The 19,266-nt window shown below is 47.0% G+C and overlaps 1 protein-coding gene across 10 annotated transcripts in view; it reads right to left on the bottom strand.

Annotated features, from left to right (window-relative positions):
* LOC147060013 (nuclear factor 1 B-type-like) overlaps window positions 1-19,266 on the bottom strand; it is a 44,463-nt gene that overhangs the window by 13,309 nt on the left and 11,888 nt on the right. For 6 of the 10 annotated variants that reach the window (XM_085934540.1, XM_085934524.1, XM_085934514.1 and 3 more), the window contains 4 exons: window positions 6,264-6,320; window positions 4,607-4,675; window positions 2,019-2,199; window positions 1,699-1,820 (listed from right to left, as the gene is read on the bottom strand). In XM_085934540.1, the coding sequence (XP_085790666.1) occupies window positions 1,699-1,820; window positions 2,019-2,199; window positions 4,607-4,675; window positions 6,264-6,320 (429 nt within the window). The remainder of the gene's footprint in view (window positions 1-1,698; window positions 1,821-2,018; window positions 2,200-4,606; window positions 4,676-6,263; window positions 6,321-19,266) is intronic. The other 4 variants (XM_085934585.1, XM_085934568.1, XM_085934558.1 and 1 more) reach the window with 2 other exon arrangements.

The following is a 19,266-nucleotide window of genomic DNA, read 5'->3' on the forward strand; positions in this document are numbered from 1 at the left end:
ATGGGATTTGCGTGGATTAGCGTCCTCGGAGGGGCAGGTGGAAAAGTTGACTTTGTTGAAATTGTTCGCAAAAAATAAAATCAAAAATAAAATAACAAAAAGGCAGTGCGGAGAAATGGAACCCTAGCGAAAATTCTCCTCTGATGACGTCAGATCGGATCGGAGCCATACAATCTCGCTGCTCGCACGCTGTTCGACAACTTCCGTAAAAAGCGCTCTGGTCACAACTTTCCATTTTCCGTCATCAGAACGGCTATTGTCTTCCGGGTCATTCCTTGACTTCTTGTGTGGAAACCTTTTCCCTCCTTTCACAAATCACGTCGTTGCGACAGTACCTTTGCCCACAAGAGGGAAGAATCTGCCCGTAACAGGATCAAACCTAGTTTCCAAAGGAAAGAGGCTGAAGGTTGCTGGAATTTGTGTGTGTGTGTGGGGGGGGAAGGGGGGATTCCCACTAAGAGGTTGCGAGAGGATAAAGGCTTCACGTTTCCGTGGAGCTTGAAGCTTTTTCCTCTCTTCACCTAATGAAATCCTTCAGAGGGGTGAGCGCAGCGCTTTGGGAAATGCACAATTGATTACGAGAATCCAAACGAACGCGTGCGCGTACGAGTGGCCCTGAAAAGTGCGTTGACATTTACAGAACTCCTTCCAACTTTTGGATACCTTCTACACTGAGCGGCTGGACGGGGGAGTGCGGCGGCGGCATTGTCCGAACTTTTTGCTGCAGCCATTTTGTGGCTAAAATAAAAATAGGGCCAGGAAAATGTATTCCACCAATCAAAATTGGGCAGACATGTGACGTAACTGGTTGTACAAAAAGGTCTCAACGTGCCATGTCCTAAATTGAAGCCGTTTAGGGTAAAGCCGTGGGAAATTGAATCAACATATTCGGACGGGCACGCCACTCGCACGAGAAATTCTCGCCGACAGGAAGGCGGCCATTTTGCTTTGCATTCATGACAAGACCCAACACGGATCCGCATGTTGCCTTCCGCCATTGCGTCACCCCTTTGCTCGGCGCGCTAATGACCGTCTTGGGAGCCTTTGCTTTCCTCCGCGTCCGGAGCGGCGCGCTGAGGCTCGGCGCCGAGGGAGCCTATGAAATTTCATGCGGCCGGCCGCACCGGCCTTGCGGTTGGGGTCCCGCTTGTGGCTTGTCTGGTGTATTCCGAGTTTCCCGCATACTAGCGGGATCTTCTTAAAAGTACCACAAAAGCAACAGTGAGCGGGAGGAGTGGGAGGAGTCAACCTATCCAGCAAATGTTGTTTGTAAACGCAGAATTACGCGATTTGCACACGCGACCCTGCCGCCATTTGGAAGTGTCAGTTCAAAGTTTTCTCTCAAGAGAGTTTTCATAGCTCGAGTCCAGACGCACGCTAAATACTGTGTCATGAACTACAGCTGGAACATTTTGTTCCGGCGTAGGATACTCTGCCCGGCGGAATCCGGCGTTTCCTGTAAGGCGGGCAACAGGTGTGCGAGGTCGGGGCTCGCGCTGAGACAGGCGGTGGCGGCGCTTCAAACGGGCCCACGGGCCATCCCAGCGGCGCCCCGCGGCTGTCTCTGTCACGCTCTGCGTTTGGAGAGGGTTCGACGAGGTCACGCTCCCGCAAGAGCAGACGTGCTCGGAAAGCCGTGTCGGCTTAGAAATTTACGAGGCGCTTCTCGAAGAACGGCTAACATCGATTCAAAATCACCTCCGTCTCGGTCGTGCCAGTTTGCCCGACCGCTGGCCGGCGAGCTGGGCGACGAGTAGAAGTCGGGTCCGGTCGGGCTGGTGTCCATGTTCTCCTCCAGGTTGACGGTTTTAGGCCTTTTGCTGTGTCACAAGACGGCAGGCGTTAGCAACAGACTTTTTGTTCCCGCAGACATTCACAGGCTGGTCGGCAAAACGGGTGGGTTGTCCCAAAAGGAATTTTCCACATGCTCCAAATTTGACGGCGACCCTTTTGCGATTGTCTGCAGAACAAGCTCGAAAAGAAAAAAAGATTGGCCAGGTTGGCTAACGGGAGCAAACCTTTGCCGCTCGGCGAGATAGGGGCTTTGCGGAGTGCGCTCGAGTCGCGAGCTTGCTGACCTGCCGGGAGGGGAGGACAGGGAGCGGTGCATCCCCACGCCGGAGTTGAGGTCGTGGTAGTAGGGTTGCCCGGGCATGTCCGCCATGGAGAAGTTGACCGCCGCACCGTGGGTGATGGGCACTGCAGACGGAGGGAAGCAAAAGTGCAAGCGCTGAGCCGGCCGGTCGACTGGCCGGGAAAGATTGTAACAGGAGATGCACAATTAATCGCAGAATCGCACCAGTGGTCATTATTGACGCTTTAGAGGCCCCGTGCAGCAAATTAAACGCTCCCGTTTGACCATTACAGCATTTCTGCTGAGCCCTCTGATTAAAAAGTCACCGCTTCGCACACATTATGGCCGCGGGGCACAAGCGGACGAATCTTCTACCCACAAGAGCAGGCCGTATACTAAGTAGACGCTTCTTGTTATTATTAGCTGCGGTCGTCTCACACGCACACACACACACACGACGTGATTTACAGCGGATGGGAATTTTTTTTTTTCAGCACTGCGGTGAAGGTGAGGAAGGGGCCAGAATGAAGTGAACAAAAAGACATCATCAAACCCCGCCCCCAGCTCGAGCGGGTTTGGAGCCCATGAGAGGATGGGGTGTGCGGCGCCGTCTGTTGCGGTCTGAGGTTGGCCACTGGCACGATCCCGCTGCCTGCCGGCCGGCCAAGCGGCCGTGCGGCCCCCGCCACCCTGGCACGCCGCTGCGGGCCTGGCAGGGGCCACACAGCAGACAGAAAATGCTGCGCCCGCCCCTGCGTGCGTGTCGCCGCTTGCTCGAATGAGTTTCGAATGAATCGGTGTTCATTTCCATTGGAGCCTCTGTCTATGCAAAATCACACGATATGTCAGCAGCAAGCTAGCATGTTCTGAATTTGCTGTCGTGCTAGGTGTCCTCATTCTCGGCCTCTTTACTTGGAGAACGTTGGGAGAATTTGTCATGTTTTTAATGTGTTGAAAGGCACTTTTGGCAATATTTCTGGCCGGTTGAGGGATTCAATCATCTTTTTTTTTTGACAAATAGTCTTCTTAAAACATCACTCACAAAAAGTTTTTGTGTGTGGGGGGCACCACCTGCTGTTCTTTAACCAGGACCAGCATTTCAAGCACATTTGCTTTTTCCATCAAATCAGTAATAGCACTTTTGTGAGGGAAAACCTTTTTTTTTTTTTTTTTTTTTGAAGGCCGTACTTCCCAGCTCTAACTCAAAGACATTCTTCACGAGTGTTCTATTTCCCCAAATCTCGCACAGCGCTTCATACTCCGAATGCACGTCATTCTTGAACCGTGGATCTCGAGGAATGTTTCAGCGACGCGATGATGGACAAGTAACCGCTTACATGTCTCACCGGGGCGCGAGGGATAAATTCCCACGCGTCCGTCGACCTTTTTGATTTTCCATGACAGAGCATAGAGCATTGCAAGGATATGCAAAAAAAAAAAAAAAAAAAGAAAAATAATTTGGTCTGGTTGAACTTGCAGGGCTGCTTAGCTTATGAATGAGTTGTACTGCGTTTTCTACAAGCAGCTTCCTCTTCAGTACACTTTGTTCCGCCGGTATGGTAAGAAGGCTGAGCTTGGGGGGGGGGGGGGATCAGGTAAACGGCGCCTGCGCTGAAGGAGGCCCAGGATTCCTGGAGGAACGAGCGTCCAAGGCGGACGTGTCGATGCACATAAGCGGCAGTTCTTTCCCTGATGTGTTCCCGCTACTGCAAAGCAGACTGGCCCAACTGGATTGACCGCACACACTGCCCTAAATACGTGATCTCAAATGACAGAAGCCTCTGCGTGATTCCAGCGAACACACGACGCATTCTGAGAAATCCAAGATTCGCAGGTGGCCGACATTCCTGAGCATTCAGGTTAGCAGTTTGCGTTGTGTGTGTGTGCGCACGTTGTCCCTGACTGACACACACACACGGCTGGCATTGTTCTACCTGTTATGGCAAGTAAAGCACTTCGCAATTCTTCCCCCCAAAAAAATAAATAAATAAATACCAACAGCTAATTTCCTGTTCACCTTTTCACTGAGTGATACTCCAATAAAAAACAATACAAACGTCTCTAAAGTCTGGCGCACACATAAAACGAGCAAGCCGTCCTGATATTAGCAAGGTTAGCTTCAAAGGTTAGCATCTTAACATTTGAAGAAACTCCACGAGTGACTAAGCGTCCTTACTTCAAACTTTGGCTGATACACACAGAAAATATCATGCCCGCTAGCAAGCCATCCAGCGATTAGCAATGTTAGCTTCAAAGGTTAGCATCTTAACATTTGAAGAAACTCCACGAGTGACTAAGCGTCCTTACTTCAAACTTTGGCTGATACACACAGAAAATATCATGCCCGCTAGCAAGCCATCTAGCGTTTAGCAATGTTAGCTTCAAAAGTTAGCATCTTAACATTTGAAACACTCTCCATGAGTGACTAAGCATCCTTACGTCAAACTTTGGCTTCAAACATAGCTGATACACAAAGACCGAAAAATGATGACCCCCACAAATGAGTAGATGAAATATATTTTTCACACTTACTTCTGGACACCCGCACCAGTTCGGCAACGCTGAACACTCCTGATTTGATGAAGCTGTCTTCCAAATAGACTGTCAACAGAAGCACAACAAGACAATCCTTTCAGCATTTGACTCAATCGTATTTAATGTTTGTCGATTATGTTCATTGGGAAAATGCAAAGGTGATCACTTCACAGCGTCAATGTGAAAAGGATTGAGGACAATACTTGGAGCTGATTGGGCAACCGAGCGGCGGCCTAGCAAACCTTTGTTTCGATCAATCGCACCAACGGAAATCCTCATCAACAAGTACAAACTTTACCCCTCATCGTCCTGAAAGCAATCTGCCCCTAAAGTCCACCAAGAAAGTACCGCCTCCATTTCAAGTACCACCGTCATGAGCAACATAAAGCAAAACACAGCGTGTTGAATATTTTGCAGGAGTTTCAGAACCGCTGCAGTCAAAACGATGACATAATGTCGATTTGGTCGAGGAATCCAAATGAGTAATCTCACTGACCTCACCAGTTTGGCAGGCAGCAGCTCATTCGCTTTGAAGGTGTCAGTCTGTACTGGCCGGGTTATCAGGCCTTGTAAGTTAGCTAGCTTCCAATGTTAGCATAGCATCGGCAGCCAAAAGCTTTGTGCCAGAGAGACGGGCGGCCGCTGGGTTGGCACCAGCTCGAGGTGGCGGGCCAGCCCGCGGCCGCCGATGGGTCTCCCGAGCCGGAGTCTGGCATGTTTACCGTGGAATTTGTCTCGGGAGAGCCTGCACTTGACGCAGCTGATTATGCTTGTCAAGCTATCGTTCCAGCACGGAAACACCAGTAGCCTGCCATCGGGGGAATATTCCAGGTTTGGCTCTCTTGTAACCTTTTGGACTTGAGTTTGAACGAAGCCCGCTCCATCCAGGGTCACGGCTAAACGTGTTCAGGTCAAGCGCTTTGTTAGCTAGCGTGTTAAATTCTGGTTCATGGTTATTGTCACATTTTTTTCTAATTTGTCATAAACAAATAAAATGTGATGCTAACAATTCAGCCTTTTTGAGGTAAGCTTTCTCCAGGGTTCCAGTAACATCAGGCAACTAAACGGGAAATGCTATTTGCATGTTAATTATCCATATGGAAGCTAACAATTTAGCGCTGCCGGTTGATGTTCTCGTAGCTCGCTGGCAACATCCGGGACTAGTCGCCGACAAGCATCCATTTTGTCGAGGACTTTTTCTCGATCTGGGTCGGAGCCCGCTGACTCGGACCGCTCGGCAAACTCGACACGGGATTCGAGATTCGAACGTCCGGCCTCAGGACTGAGCGGCAAACCGGCGAGCCGCTCTTCCACTGTGCTGCCAATTTAATTAATTTGTTATTACCAATCAAATTTTATCCCCGCACAAGCCATGTCATTTTGAAAACGGCGCCCTCAGCAATGATTTTAAGTTGCAATTACCTTCACGCCAGATGTGTCTCTTTGACTATCGATGTGGTACTTTTTATGTTTATTAGTCAAACCCTTTTTTTTTTTTTTTTTCCCCCGCATGCTTGTCAGGCACATTTTTAAAGTCAGTAAATGAGAGAACAAGAGAGGGTGTATGTTGTATGTCGTGTGTGTGTGTGCAAATTAATGGTGGAGGAACAATGGCCCAGCGGAGTGGAGGAAGGATGACTGGTACTCCACATACCTGGAAGAGGGTTCTTGCCTGGCTCATTGTTACTGGGACTTCCTGACTGCTGGGAGTCTGCAAGCACACAGAGACCAGGAGGGGGGGGGGGGGGGGGCGTAAGTGGCGGCGAGAGCAGCAACGCTCGAGGACAGCAAAACAAAAAGCTTGATTGGATACAAAGCAAAAGTCTTCTGATTCTTATCTACAAATATCCCTGAAAGCGGTCGAAATGATGACTGTGAAATTATTATTATTATTTTTTTTTAATCTCACAAGCGACAGAGGAAAAAACGAACTCAAAGACGCAAAGCAAAGCAGCTTGCGGGCGCTTGGGGGACATTATTCCCCGAAACTGGCCCCGGAGCTACGTGCACGCCGAAGGAGGAGGCCGGGAAAATACGAGGCAACATAGGTGAAATTCTTTCCATGAAGGGGAATTTTTCTTCATTTTTGAGCAACACCTTTCAGAGTTTGTGCTTAAACGATGCACGGAAATGAGACGGGGAAATAGCGACATTGACGTGAAGAGAAATATTATTTCATTTCACCGCTATTTAGGCAATTGACGTACACAATACATAAAACAAATCCCAAATATGGATGGACAAACAGACAGACAGACAATATTTTATTCTTTTACCTCAATTAATCGAGTAAACAATTCTTAATATCGAAATGCAAAGACAAGTTAAATAAACCATTTTACAAACGTCTGACAAAACACAATTTCACACACATTAAATGGAATGAAATCCTCTACAGTATTGATTCAAAGATTAGATTCATGTATGAAATAAATACAAAGCTAAATTTAGATCACTAAAAATAAATCAATTATAAACAAATAAATAAATTATTCCATTTAGAGCACAGAAATTAAATAAATAGATGGATAGATAGATAGATAGATAGATAGATAGATAGATAGATAGATAGATAGATAGATAGATTTATTATTATTGTTCCAAACAGCTTTTGCCATTTGGCGGAGGCTCGAGTCGATTGGCCCGTGGAGCCATTTTGGTGCAGGACGGGTGGGGTTGCCGTGTGGCAAAAAGAAAAGGGGGGAAAAAAAAAAAAAAGAAAAAAGCCGAGCAGATGGCGGCGGCAATTAGAGATCCCAGGCAGCGTCTTCCAGCAGGAGGCCCCGCTGCAGCACCGGGAGACGCCACCTGGATGACTCAAGGTGGGATGCAAACATATGGCGCATCTGCCAGGCCTCCTCTGGCGCCTTACATTGCCATTTGCCACCTTTCGCCTCTTCCTCCAGGTGGGCTGCGTTCCAACAATTCCATCTTTGGTCCATGCATACATCCATTTGACGGACCTTGTTGAAAACAGGGGATTCCATTTTGAAGGAGTCGAGAAACAAGAGCGGGGCCACGCTTCCGTCTCGGTATTTACGAGAGCGCCACCCATCACGCCAAAAACAAATTCCAGCTAACGTCATAATATGAACGAGCTATGAGAGTTAGCATGACAAACTAGCAGGGTTGATGTCAGCTCGCTTCTGCTCTGACATTATTTCACAAAGCGCAGAAGATAAGAGTAGTAGCTACTCATTTTCTGGGAAAGAAGTTTCATTGAGAAAATTCAATCATTTCATTTTTAGGATTACTGAGGCAGGTAACATCGCTAACTCGCATTGGCTAACATTAGCTGCTTTCCGCTCGAATGTTCGGCTACTTCACAAAGCACCGGAATGTACTTTTTCTACATTTGGATTTTAATTGGGAAAATTCCAATGTTTCTTTTCACGTAACGGCTAATCAGCATGGCTCATTTCTGCTCTGACCTTTCTTGAAAAAGTACTGCAGAGAAATAAGTGCTTTGCCTGCTGTGCAAAAGGTGGTTTTGTTTCGAAACATTCAATTGTTTGATGTTTCCTGAGGCGGACAAGGCGAACCGACAATGGCTAACATCAGCTTGTTTCGCCGCTGACGTTACTTCACAAAGTGCAGCATGAGCACTTCAAAACTTTGGCCAATATTGGAAATATCTCCTCGGCGACAAGGTGCTGACGTAATCACCTTTTGTCTTTTTTTTTTTTTTTAACAGAAGCGTGCCCGAACACAGGCGTGGGGGGGGGGGGAGCGTGTCGAAAACACGTCCTGTGCTCAAACCCCGGCCAATCCGATAGTCTTCAAATAAACAGTCGCCTAACCTGTAAATAAACAGTTGCGGTCGAGAGGGTTGGGCTTTGCCCTGGGAGCTTGGCAGGGCTCGATCACGGCACGCACGGGGCGGCCCTGTTCCAGAAGCAACATTTCTTGGCACCCTTCGCTCTTGCCACTTGTTTAAATAAGCAAATGTGAAGGAAGTGAAAATACACCATGAATGCCATTATCTCCTCCTGTTGCTTGGCGAGAAAGAGAAAAAAAAAAAGCTTGTGGGTATTTTGGATGGCAGTTCTTACACCTTCTTGTCCAGTGGGATACTTATCATAGCACAGCAATGATTGAGCCAATTAGGGCTAATGGCAACGCAAATCTGGCTCGGCAAGAAAGTTGCTCTGCGCTTGTGCCGTTCCTCCACGCCCAAGTGTGTCACGTGCCTGGCTTTGTGAATTGCTCTTAAAATATACACACACACACACTCGCAGAAACACACACATTATATTATGTGGCGCAAATTAACCACATAGTTTAGTGCCGTGATTCCCAACCACTGTGTGATGAAATAATGCTATTTTGTAAACTGTCTTATTTATTTATTTATTTATTTATTTATACAACCATTATGTTTGTTCATTCACCTATCAAGACCAGGAACATATAGTGACAGGAAGAACAATTTAATGCTTTCTGATGGACCATTCTATTTTATTTTTCTATTACTCCATTATTATTCTATTTCTATTATCGTTTTATTCCATCATTTTTTCTATAATATATATATATATATATATATATATATATATATATATATATATATATATATATATATATATATATATATATATATATATATATATATATATATATATATATATATATATATATATATATATATATGTGTATATATATGGGTATATATATGTGTGTGTGTGTATTAAAATACATTTTACCATGAAATAAAAGAAGAAAACATGCACATCTCCGACACTTGGGTAAATATTAGGTAATGATATGCTTACGAGTGTCTTTTTTATCAAATCTTTTTTGAATTGCTTATACTGTCTTCTGTTTTCACATTTGTACTTTGAAATGATGAGGTTTGGCACTGGCTGAAGACAAAATTAGTTTGTGCTCAATGTCAATAAATCTGAATGAATTTGGAACGCAGTTGAGGTTAGCATGTTCAAAAAATTTATCTTCAAAATCTTCAAATCCAATTCTAAACACAATTTAACAAGTGTTTTTTGACGTTTCGGTTTGTTGATGTGCCAATTCTTAAAAATATATATTTTTTAAGTGATCATTTTTGCTTCATGTCAATCACAACGTGTGAATGGATTTGAAGAAAAAACATGAATGCAAATGTATGGAAATGATATGATAATAGAATAACAAAAAATAAAAACATTGCTTTTATAGTTTAAGCTTGCCGACATGCCGGAATGACATCGTAACTCATTTAACGTTGAAAAATGAATTGCTCACGAGAGAGTCACAATGACAATCAGTGACTGACTACGTATACTTTAGTTTGCGGTGTGTTGCAAAATATTTCATTTTTTACGAGATGTTCTTTGAATGTAAAATATGTGCCTCGGTTCAGTAAAGGTTAGCAAACACTGACTTTGGGATCTTTTTTTTTTTTTCTCTCTCTCCAAGCAGCGGTCCAAGTTTATAATCCACAGCCACGTACAGATCTCCTCCACTCAGAAAAAAAAAAAAAGTCAGCACGCGCAGATGCATTCCGTTGTCGACATTTCAGGAGAAGCCTGCCTGGCAGCCATTTTATGCTGAGCGGGGTTCTGTGCACATGTATAGCACTGTGGCTGCCAGAGGCCCGGGTCCCGAGCCAAGATGCATTTCAGCAGCGAGGAGGAGGAGGAGGAAGAGGAGAGGGGAACGACTTCCCAACACAAGTCGACAACCAGTGAGAGGGCCAGAAAGGATCGAGCTAATTACGCCGCTCCGATGTGTAATGTTTCCACAATACAGCTGCTCCCGGGTAAATATTTGATGTGGCCCCGGCAGACTTTGGTAGATAGGGGGGGGGCTCACCTGGAAACGGTCAGGCAACAACAACAAAAAAGTACTGCGGCTTATGCACGTGTCCTCCCGTGCTCCTGCTCTCCATCACCGGCCGCTTTAGCATCCAGCTCATGTTTTGCTCACTCAACTGAAATCTTCTCCACACTTTCCAGATAGCAACTCGGATAGAACATAGCAAGGGAGGATTTGCAATTGGGATGAACAAGTCAAAGTGTTAACAAGTCAAGAACCGCACCTACCTATTTTCAGAGAAGTGTTTAGGGAGTTCACAAAAAAAAACAAAAAACCTTTCACAATTTATTGATTTAGTTTATCTGTGCGTGTGTGTGTGTGTATATATAAGTGTGTGTATGTGTGTGTGTGTGTGTGTGTGTGTGTATATATATATATATATATATATACACACGCACATACATACATACATACACACACACACACACACTGTGAATAAAATGATTGATTTTTTGTCTATTTGGACGGCCTTTGTCTGTGTTTGGGTGGCACTTCTCGCCCTCCCTGCCGCTTTGTTGTCTAAACAAAGCGAGGCCTTGATCGGGATGAGCCGCAACCTCGAACGAGGTGAACAAAAGGAGCCGGTCCAAGGCACCTCGGAAGCCCGGCGTGTCGTGCCAGCCATTGTGTGCCAGGCCTGCCAACTGGCGATGCCCAACCCCCTCGGTGGAGCGCCCCCCCCCTCTGTCGTATGGACGTGTTGGTGCCAAGCTCCTCCCCTACGCAGACTGTGTGTGTGCGTGCGTGTGTGTGTGTGGCAGCCCAAAGGAACTCTATGGAGATGGGGGTATATACACACACACACACAGACACACAAAACAAGCTACTTTTGAATACATGCGCCCGAATGAATGGCACAAAATGGCCGCCGTTGGTGTTCGTGACAGAGCGAGGCTGCAGAAAGAAGAAACGAAGCTCTGGTCGCGTTAAATGGTTCAGTCAGGCATGGAATGCATTTTGGTGTCTTAAGCCAAACCATTTTCACAAAGGATAGATTGGATTATTTTGGCACTTGTTTGCATTTACTATGCAATTATTGAATTTGATATCTTAAACACTTGTCATGATTGAAGTGCTGACGAGGCTAACTTTGCAAGCGAGGCCCGCCCGGCAGCTCGACAGCATCCGGCGGCGACTTATCGTGTGCGACGCACACAAAGTGGCCAAGTCAGCCTGGCACGGTGGCTCACATGTCTCCTACCACCCTGCCGCATTTTCTCACAGCGTGCTCTTTTCCTCTCGATTTATTGGAATTTGTTTTAACATTCATTTTTTTCCTCTTGAAATCATGAACTCGCTTTTTAAAGCAAAACTAAGAACAGAGTTGGATTTCGGCTGCGCCGACGGTTGTGATATTAATAATACGGTGCTGCCTCGAGGTATGAGTGACCTGATGAATGTATTTTTGAAATATGACTACCCCCCTCAAAAAAATTTAATTCTTGCTCTAACTTGCCAGCACAAAAATTCGATGTTTTTTTTTTGGTGGATTCCCTCCCTCACACACACATAAATACATTCCAAAATAGGTAACAGTCAGAAAATGCTGACAATTTTTGCCTCGACTTTGCAGTGCAAAAATTAACCCAATATTTTTTTTTTTTTGGGAGAGACATGAATACATAACAAATTAGAAAATCTGCTGATATTTGCTGATTTTTCTCTCTGTTGCTCAACAATTACTAAAGGACAAAGCATGAGAAACAGTCGAATGTAATTCAAATCTGTATTGTAAGCAGTCAGGGACTAAAACAAGTTATTTTATTTCTCAAATATAGTCTTTCATTAAAGGGACAATGACTCGGTTATTGTCATTTTATTCTGCCAAATCTCGGAATGGACATTTTCCGAAAAAAATAATCAATCCGGGTTGGGTGCTAAACTAGAGAATGACACATTGTATATTCAAAAGAACCGAACCGTGTTTGTTCCCTAGAGACCGATCACCCGCCGCTAACATTTAGCATCAATAGTTTCAGATTTCGAACCCTTAGAACAATACTCGCAGGCATAAATCTTCTTTAGCCTCAAGGAAAAAGAATGACTCATATCGTAGACGTGGTTTATTCTCGGTTTATCCGAAAACTGCGCATCGGTATAGCGCCCCCTGCAGCATGAACTGCAAAATACGTGACATTATTTCACGACAGGACAGAGGAGAGTCGGGGAAATAATTTCCCACCCCCCCGAAACGCAGCACTTTGCCCCCCCCCCTGCCCTCCCTGTTTCTCTGTGTTCCCGGCCTCCCATGCCCATTGCCACTCAAGCGGCGGGGGTCCGCCGCATTTGTCTCGTAATTATCCAACTGTACGGGGGGGTTGCCCAGATGAAAGCGGCGACTCACAGAGCTCCTCTGTCAAAGGTCTGTCTGCCCGACTGGGGGGGCTTTTCTTTGCATCTCTCTGCCTTGTCCTCGTGCACCGGCGGCCTCCGTGCGCACCTCCTCTTCATGGCGGCGTCCCTAATGGAATGCCTCCACTGAGCATAATCGCCCACAGAGAACGCTCGTGCAGAAGACGCCCCCTCATCTAGGGACGACCCCCCCCCCATCCCCTCACCTCCCCCCGTGGCCAGCCGCCCCGCTGCTTCATTCACAACTACAAAACTGCAGAAATACCCCCCACCCTGACATCCTGAAAGACTTCAGACCGTCTGGGTCTTCGTCTTAGTGTATCCACTTGTTCGGATACTTTACTTTTTGTGCTGAGCGCTGAGATTTTTCCAACCTATACAGTGAAGGCTTTAATTAATAAGGCCTGACCTGATATTTCCAGGCACATACTGATTCTGATATTTGGTTGAATGAAATTCTGACACCCAATTAGTTGGTCCATTAAAAAAAAAAGACAAATTAAATGATTTCTTTTTTGGGGTCACAAAGTGGAGAAAAAAAGATTCAAATATTTAAGAATTTTTGACCATTTAAATTGCTAATAGAAAAACAAAATAAAACAAATCTGTTGAATTTTTTAGGGGAATGTCATTATTGTTGTCTTTGGTTATGATGTGTTTATATGTTTTTTAAAAAAGATGTACATTTTTGCCACTTTTAAAAGAGCCAATATTGTCCAATTTAATTGCCGTCGATGACCTCGTTCTGCCCGCTAAGATTCGTTTTTCTGCTGCGTTGGTTTGTCATAGCACTTGCATCATTGGCTGGCCGATTTAATTGGCCAAAATATATATTTTTTTTTTCATTCAATTTTGTCTTTTTTGTGCAGATGAAAAATTTGCTGTCACCCCTAAAAAGTGTCAATTATTTGCTGAAATCTGCCAAATCAACTGTTCTGCCAGACTAACATCCTGTTTTGTTATATTGTTGGAAATGACCAAAACATAAGTAACATGATATATTTTCAAACACTAATTGCGAGTCAGAATCTTATCCTGCCACATATCGGCTTCGGAATATCCATTGGGCCCTAATCAACCCGTAATTCTATTCATCAGAAAACAAAAATTTGAAAAATCATTTCAATTGTAGAAAAAAAAAACCTTTTGGGGGAGGATGGTAGTTGTATTTATTTGCAAAGTGGGATGTTTTACCATACAAGAAAAGTTGAGCAATTTAGCGTGACGCCAATGCGGGAATTACCATTGACAGTTTTGGGAGGGGGCAGCCACCCCGCCGCTTCATTCACGACAAGTACAAAAGTGGCGAAGAAGCAGCCCAGAAGACTTGAGAGCCCTTGGCTAGCTGGCTCCGCTCGCCCCCTGGTCGTCTTTTCTCCTGCCCGCGGCCACCTCTCCTCTCTCCTTGGTCTCCTCTTAACTAGTGGCGAGGAGTTAATGGACTGTTTTGGCTGCTCTCCAGACGTTGAGTGTCACCTCATTAGCCTATGGCGGTTCGCTCCCAGACTGCTCCCGGTGCGGAAGGAGGAGGGAGACGGCCACCGAATGCCATTGGTCATCGCCGGCCTGCCGGCCTCCCGTCGTACGCCCCCCTTTCGCCCCCCCCGCCTTGCTCGCTCCCCTTCCCACGCATGCATAATTCACTCCAAAGTCTGCTCACTTCTCTCCTCCCTCCTTCTTGGAGGTTTGCCACCACGGGAAGAAAGCGAGTGTCTCCGAGACGCGACCCAAAACCCTGTATGGACTCCTTCTTTGTGCCGCCCCATCCCCCCCCCCCCCCTCCTGCCAACTGAATGGCAGGGTGGCAACAGCGGGCCAATGTAAATGCCAGCCAGACCCTGCCAGTCAATTACACGGCGACAAAGCTAATTGTTTGTGGAGCTCCAAGTACTGAGGCGCTCATTGTTTGGAGCACAGATGTGACGTTCGGGCTTTCTCACAGGCCCCGGGCCGGACGTCAACGACTCAAAGCAAACCCTCAGGAAAAAGAAGTGAAGCATCCATACATGCAAATATCCAAACTCCAATGAAATGGAACGCGTAGCCTTTCCATTTTGCCCGTTTGAGAGGAAAAAGTCACAGTGGTACAACAAGTTATGAAAACAAATCTTGGCGAGGACTTATTTTAGGGGGATAAAAATTCATATTTAGATGTCATCATATGAAGAACGCCATATTTTAACGAGGGATGTTTGATAACAATTTTTCTCCCGAGTTGCGACCAATAACGATACCGAGTCCCGATACCACCCAAAAATTTCCAATCAGTTCCCGATCGTAAGACCGATATTTGGACAATACTTTGAAATGAAGCGAGCGAAGCGGAGGTATCAACCGGATACCTGCTGAACACTTGAATTGCAAAACTACAATTTACATTTCATTCTGTGAAAAAAGATCAACAAAAATCATAATAATAAAAGGACTGTATTCTTGAAACATATTGGTCTTGAAAAAAAAAAAACTCAAATGAATGGAGAATGGAATTTATACTGCAAAACATGCTCTGAATCCATTCCGATCCAAAAAGGGATTTAGCGGGAAAATAATTTGCGGTCGGATTTGACGGAGTTTCCCACCGGCAGAGCCGAGCAGCTGTGCCAGCCTCGTCCCGTCCTCGTCCCGCTCGGAGGCCAAAAGTGCGACGGCACATCTCCGAGCGCCGCTCGGCCCCAAAGGCACAAAGAAAACAAAGCGCGTGCGCGCTCGCTCGCACTGGCTCAGATGATTTGGCTGGCACGGCTCGCCTGGAAGTGGGAGAACTCAACCGCAGACTTGAGTGTGTCATTACAAGCATGAAAAGAGAGCGGCGGGCGACACTGGCAACAGATGTATTCCCGCCATTACGGCCAGGGAAGCCTACCGAGCCGCAGGTGCAAGGAAAACAACCTGTTGAGGTTTCCTTCTTTTTCAATCTTGCTGCACACTCTGTCCTCGCTACTCCCGAGAGCTTGGCTTGACCCAAAGTGGACGTTGTCGCTTTGGGGTGTGCCCACTTTTGCAGTTTGAACGGAAAAGGTGGCTGGTTTTTTTTCCCCATTGAGGGTTCATTGTAAATACAAGCAATGGGCTAGCACCAGTATTGGATACTTGTGAAGGCCGTCAATGCCAGCAAAAGATACTTAGAGCAAAAAAAATATATATATATTTTATTCTGACCTTTTATTCAAACCTCACACTCGTGCACTCACTAAGGTCCGCCGGATAAAAAGGACAGGTCAAACATTGATTGACAGAAGCCAGATGGCATCAAAAAAATCAAGTCATCTGTAAGCTGCTCCCTCATCAGTCCGCTTACGCTAGCCTGCTTTTCCGACTTGGGTTCTGACTGTCGCTCAAAACGCCACAAAACGGACATTGTTACATTTCCTTTTTTTGGGAAGGAAAACCAGTGCAGGCCTCTTCAAATGTGCAGACTTTTTTTTTTTTTTTTTTTTAAATCAGTTGAGCGCGAATTACACAGATCATATGACAGCGTATGGAATTCTTTTTACACATAATGTATTTCCTTTGCAGGCACTGTGAAAGGAGAGGCCTACAGGGAGTCCTCTTTCGGCGAAGGGGGAGATAAAAAAAAAAAAAAAAACTGTATGTATGGAAAGGAGGGAGGGGTGCTAGTGTGAGGGGGGGGGGGGGGGGGGGGTCGGGAGGTTTAGCAGGGGGCGGTCCAAGCATGCTCAGCGAAAATATGCCTCATGCACTCGTTGAACTTGGGGCCTGCGTGGGCTTCTCTGAAGGTTACAGGAGAGGCCTGTGCCGAGAGGAGCGGGAGAAACGAGGCATGCATGGCGCTCCCTTCCACACGCAACGTTTTTTTACCAACCGAGTTCTCCCTCACCCACCTCCTCCTCCCCCCCAAAACATTCGCCTCGCGGCGTCCAGCATTTTTTTTTTTTGGGCCCGCTCCTCTCGGCGGCCGACAGCGAGTGTCTGTTGCTCAGATAACAGCGGCGGCGAGCCATCGCCTTTGACACCGGGCTTCCTTCCCTCCTCCGAGCCTGCCAGAATCCCAGCCGCGTATCCGCTACCCGCCCCCCACCCCGGCCCTCGGCCCACACAAAGGTAGGAAGCGGGGCGCATTGTGGCGAGAGCCACTAAATCACCTCGCGTTTTATCCGCCGCGCGTTTGTGCGGCGACACAACAGAACTAATGGAACGCACGCTTCTGCTTTTCACGCCGTGTCCAAACGCAGTTCAGAGGTCACCGGCGTCTCCAAATCCATTCCAAATCCATTCCCGTGCTCACTCAAAAAGTACAAACGGGGAAAACGACACCAATCCCTCGAGTGCGTCGCGGTTCGGGCCGTCCGGGTCTGGACTTCAACGTAACTTGACGGAAGAGGAGTCAAAGGGCAACGAGTAGTAAACACACAAAGCGCTCACTTTGCCTTTCCTCAAGAGTTAGCAGACTATTAGCAGCTCATAAACGAGCCACCTCTCTGCTTTTGCCACTGATTAGAGTCGCTTTCATGCAAACGGGGGGAGAATAGTCCGTCCAACCCCGCGGGGTCAAAGCGCAGCGACGATCAAGCCCAAAAGCAAAGGAACGCTAACAAAAGAGCATCAAAGACGTCACCCGAGACGCCGTCGCCGATGTAAAGATGACAAACTGCACTCGGTGGATTAGTTTGTGATTTACGGCGGTCTGCGAGCGAGACGGCCGAGCCGAGGGAACGGCCTCCGCTTTTGCGGAGGAGCATCCGAGGCCGCAAAACTGGCCCAACCTGACGGAGCGGCGCTCATTTGCCTAAGTTAACCCCGGCAACGCTCGGCCAGCTGAGCGAAAGCGTGCGCCTCGCACGTATAGACCGCAGCGTCACCTCGGGCATCGGCGCTTCGCAAAACCTGGGTGCGGCACAGGCACACAAAGGCCGACACGATTTCGCAACACGCCTATACTGCGGTCGGGATTTTAACCGTCAAGTTGGAAGGGTGCCTTTGGGGAAAACGGCGGCTAACCGACACCCCCCCCCCGTGCAATCCTTATACGTGATCGGCATATCACGTATGGCGTACGTAAACATTTAGGCATCATCGAGCTGGTGTCGTTGATTGTAAGACAATTTGATTCATTTTGTTGGAAAATCAAATCAAAATACAAAAGAAGGAGACCCTTAAAAATGAATTCAATCACAATCTTGAAGAAAAAAGAGTCAAAACAATTTGGGCATCAAGATGTGATCCAACTTCTGAAGTGCGGGTCCTAGCCACTGGGGGCAGTGTTGTACAAACCGAGAAGAATACTTTCACAAACGGATCCGAAAAAAGGGAAACAATCAATGCAAAGTGTTAGTCTGTTGATGGCTTTCTTTTTTTTCCATGATGGGTTAGCATGAAGCTAGTGGGGGCATTTATAAGGCAAAGTTGTGCTGTCAATTTAAATTGACGACTTGTAATTTTCTTCATTTTGTTAAGTGCAGTTAAGTCAGCGCTGGATGTGGAGGAGTGACGGGACAATTAAAGCTGGCAAGTCCTCCGAGATGCGCTCCCCTCCACTCGCCAATCATGAATCACATTACCAATCGAACGCTCGTCTCTTGCTGACTCGGCCGCTTTCACGCGCGAGCGTCTGAATGCGTATTTTGGGCCGCCGCCGCCGCCATGAGCGACTCGCCGGAGTGAAAGCAAAGCGGCCCTGAGAGACGTAAGAAGAAATTGCGCAAAAAGGTTGGATTCTTTAAAAGCGCGCCAGCACGACTGCCACTTGAGACATGAAGGCGCAGCGGCGGCGTTTGGTTTACATTAGCTTGGAGTGCTTTCTACAATGCGGACGCTGGATAAGCATCGGAGCCGCTTTATCTGTGACACGGCGCTCGGCGGAATATGTAAACACCGCGCGATCGGCGCTGCGAGGGACGGTCGAGGCGAGCTCGTGGATGCCGCGTCATCGTGCCGGCCCGGGGAAAGTGGTCGCTGATCTTATCGCCGGTCGCCATTTGCCCTTGTCAAGTTTTGAATAAGCTGCCTCAGGCTGCACATGGCGATTTTTTAAATTCTTTTTTAGCCTGATGTCGTTGCCAATATTTGGCAGAATATATTTATGTATTGAACAATTTTGATAACCGATTTATCAGCCCATTAATAAAAAAAAAAAACCTAACATAACTTATTTTTTTCAATTACAGAATGGGTCGGGCATCTCCGGTTGGTGTCCCCCCCCCCCCCCCCCTTCCACATGTCGAGTCTGTCGTTAACAGCCTGCGGTTGCTTTCCAAGCTGACAAAACCACACAGTGTCAACAGTGGGACAACAAGACATCGGCCATTCGTAGCTTAGCCCGCCGCCGTCAACGATTCAGCTGTGCTCAAGCATCCGACGGGGAAAAAATCCGTCCCAACCCCCGGCCGGCCGCATAGACGCAGCCAAAACGAGCTTCCGCCACCTCCAGCGCCGTTCCAGGCTCCTGCTTGTAATTTGACGAGAGCGGGCCCTCCGAGTTATGGCTTCGGCGTTTGCGGTCTGCCGACACATATGGTCCGTGCAGCCTTACGCGA

Source organism: Syngnathus leptorhynchus, chromosome 2, assembly GCF_054491065.1.
Source record: "Syngnathus leptorhynchus isolate UIUO chromosome 2, UIUO_Slep, whole genome shotgun sequence".
Taxonomy (NCBI): Eukaryota; Metazoa; Chordata; class Actinopteri; order Syngnathiformes; family Syngnathidae; genus Syngnathus; species Syngnathus leptorhynchus.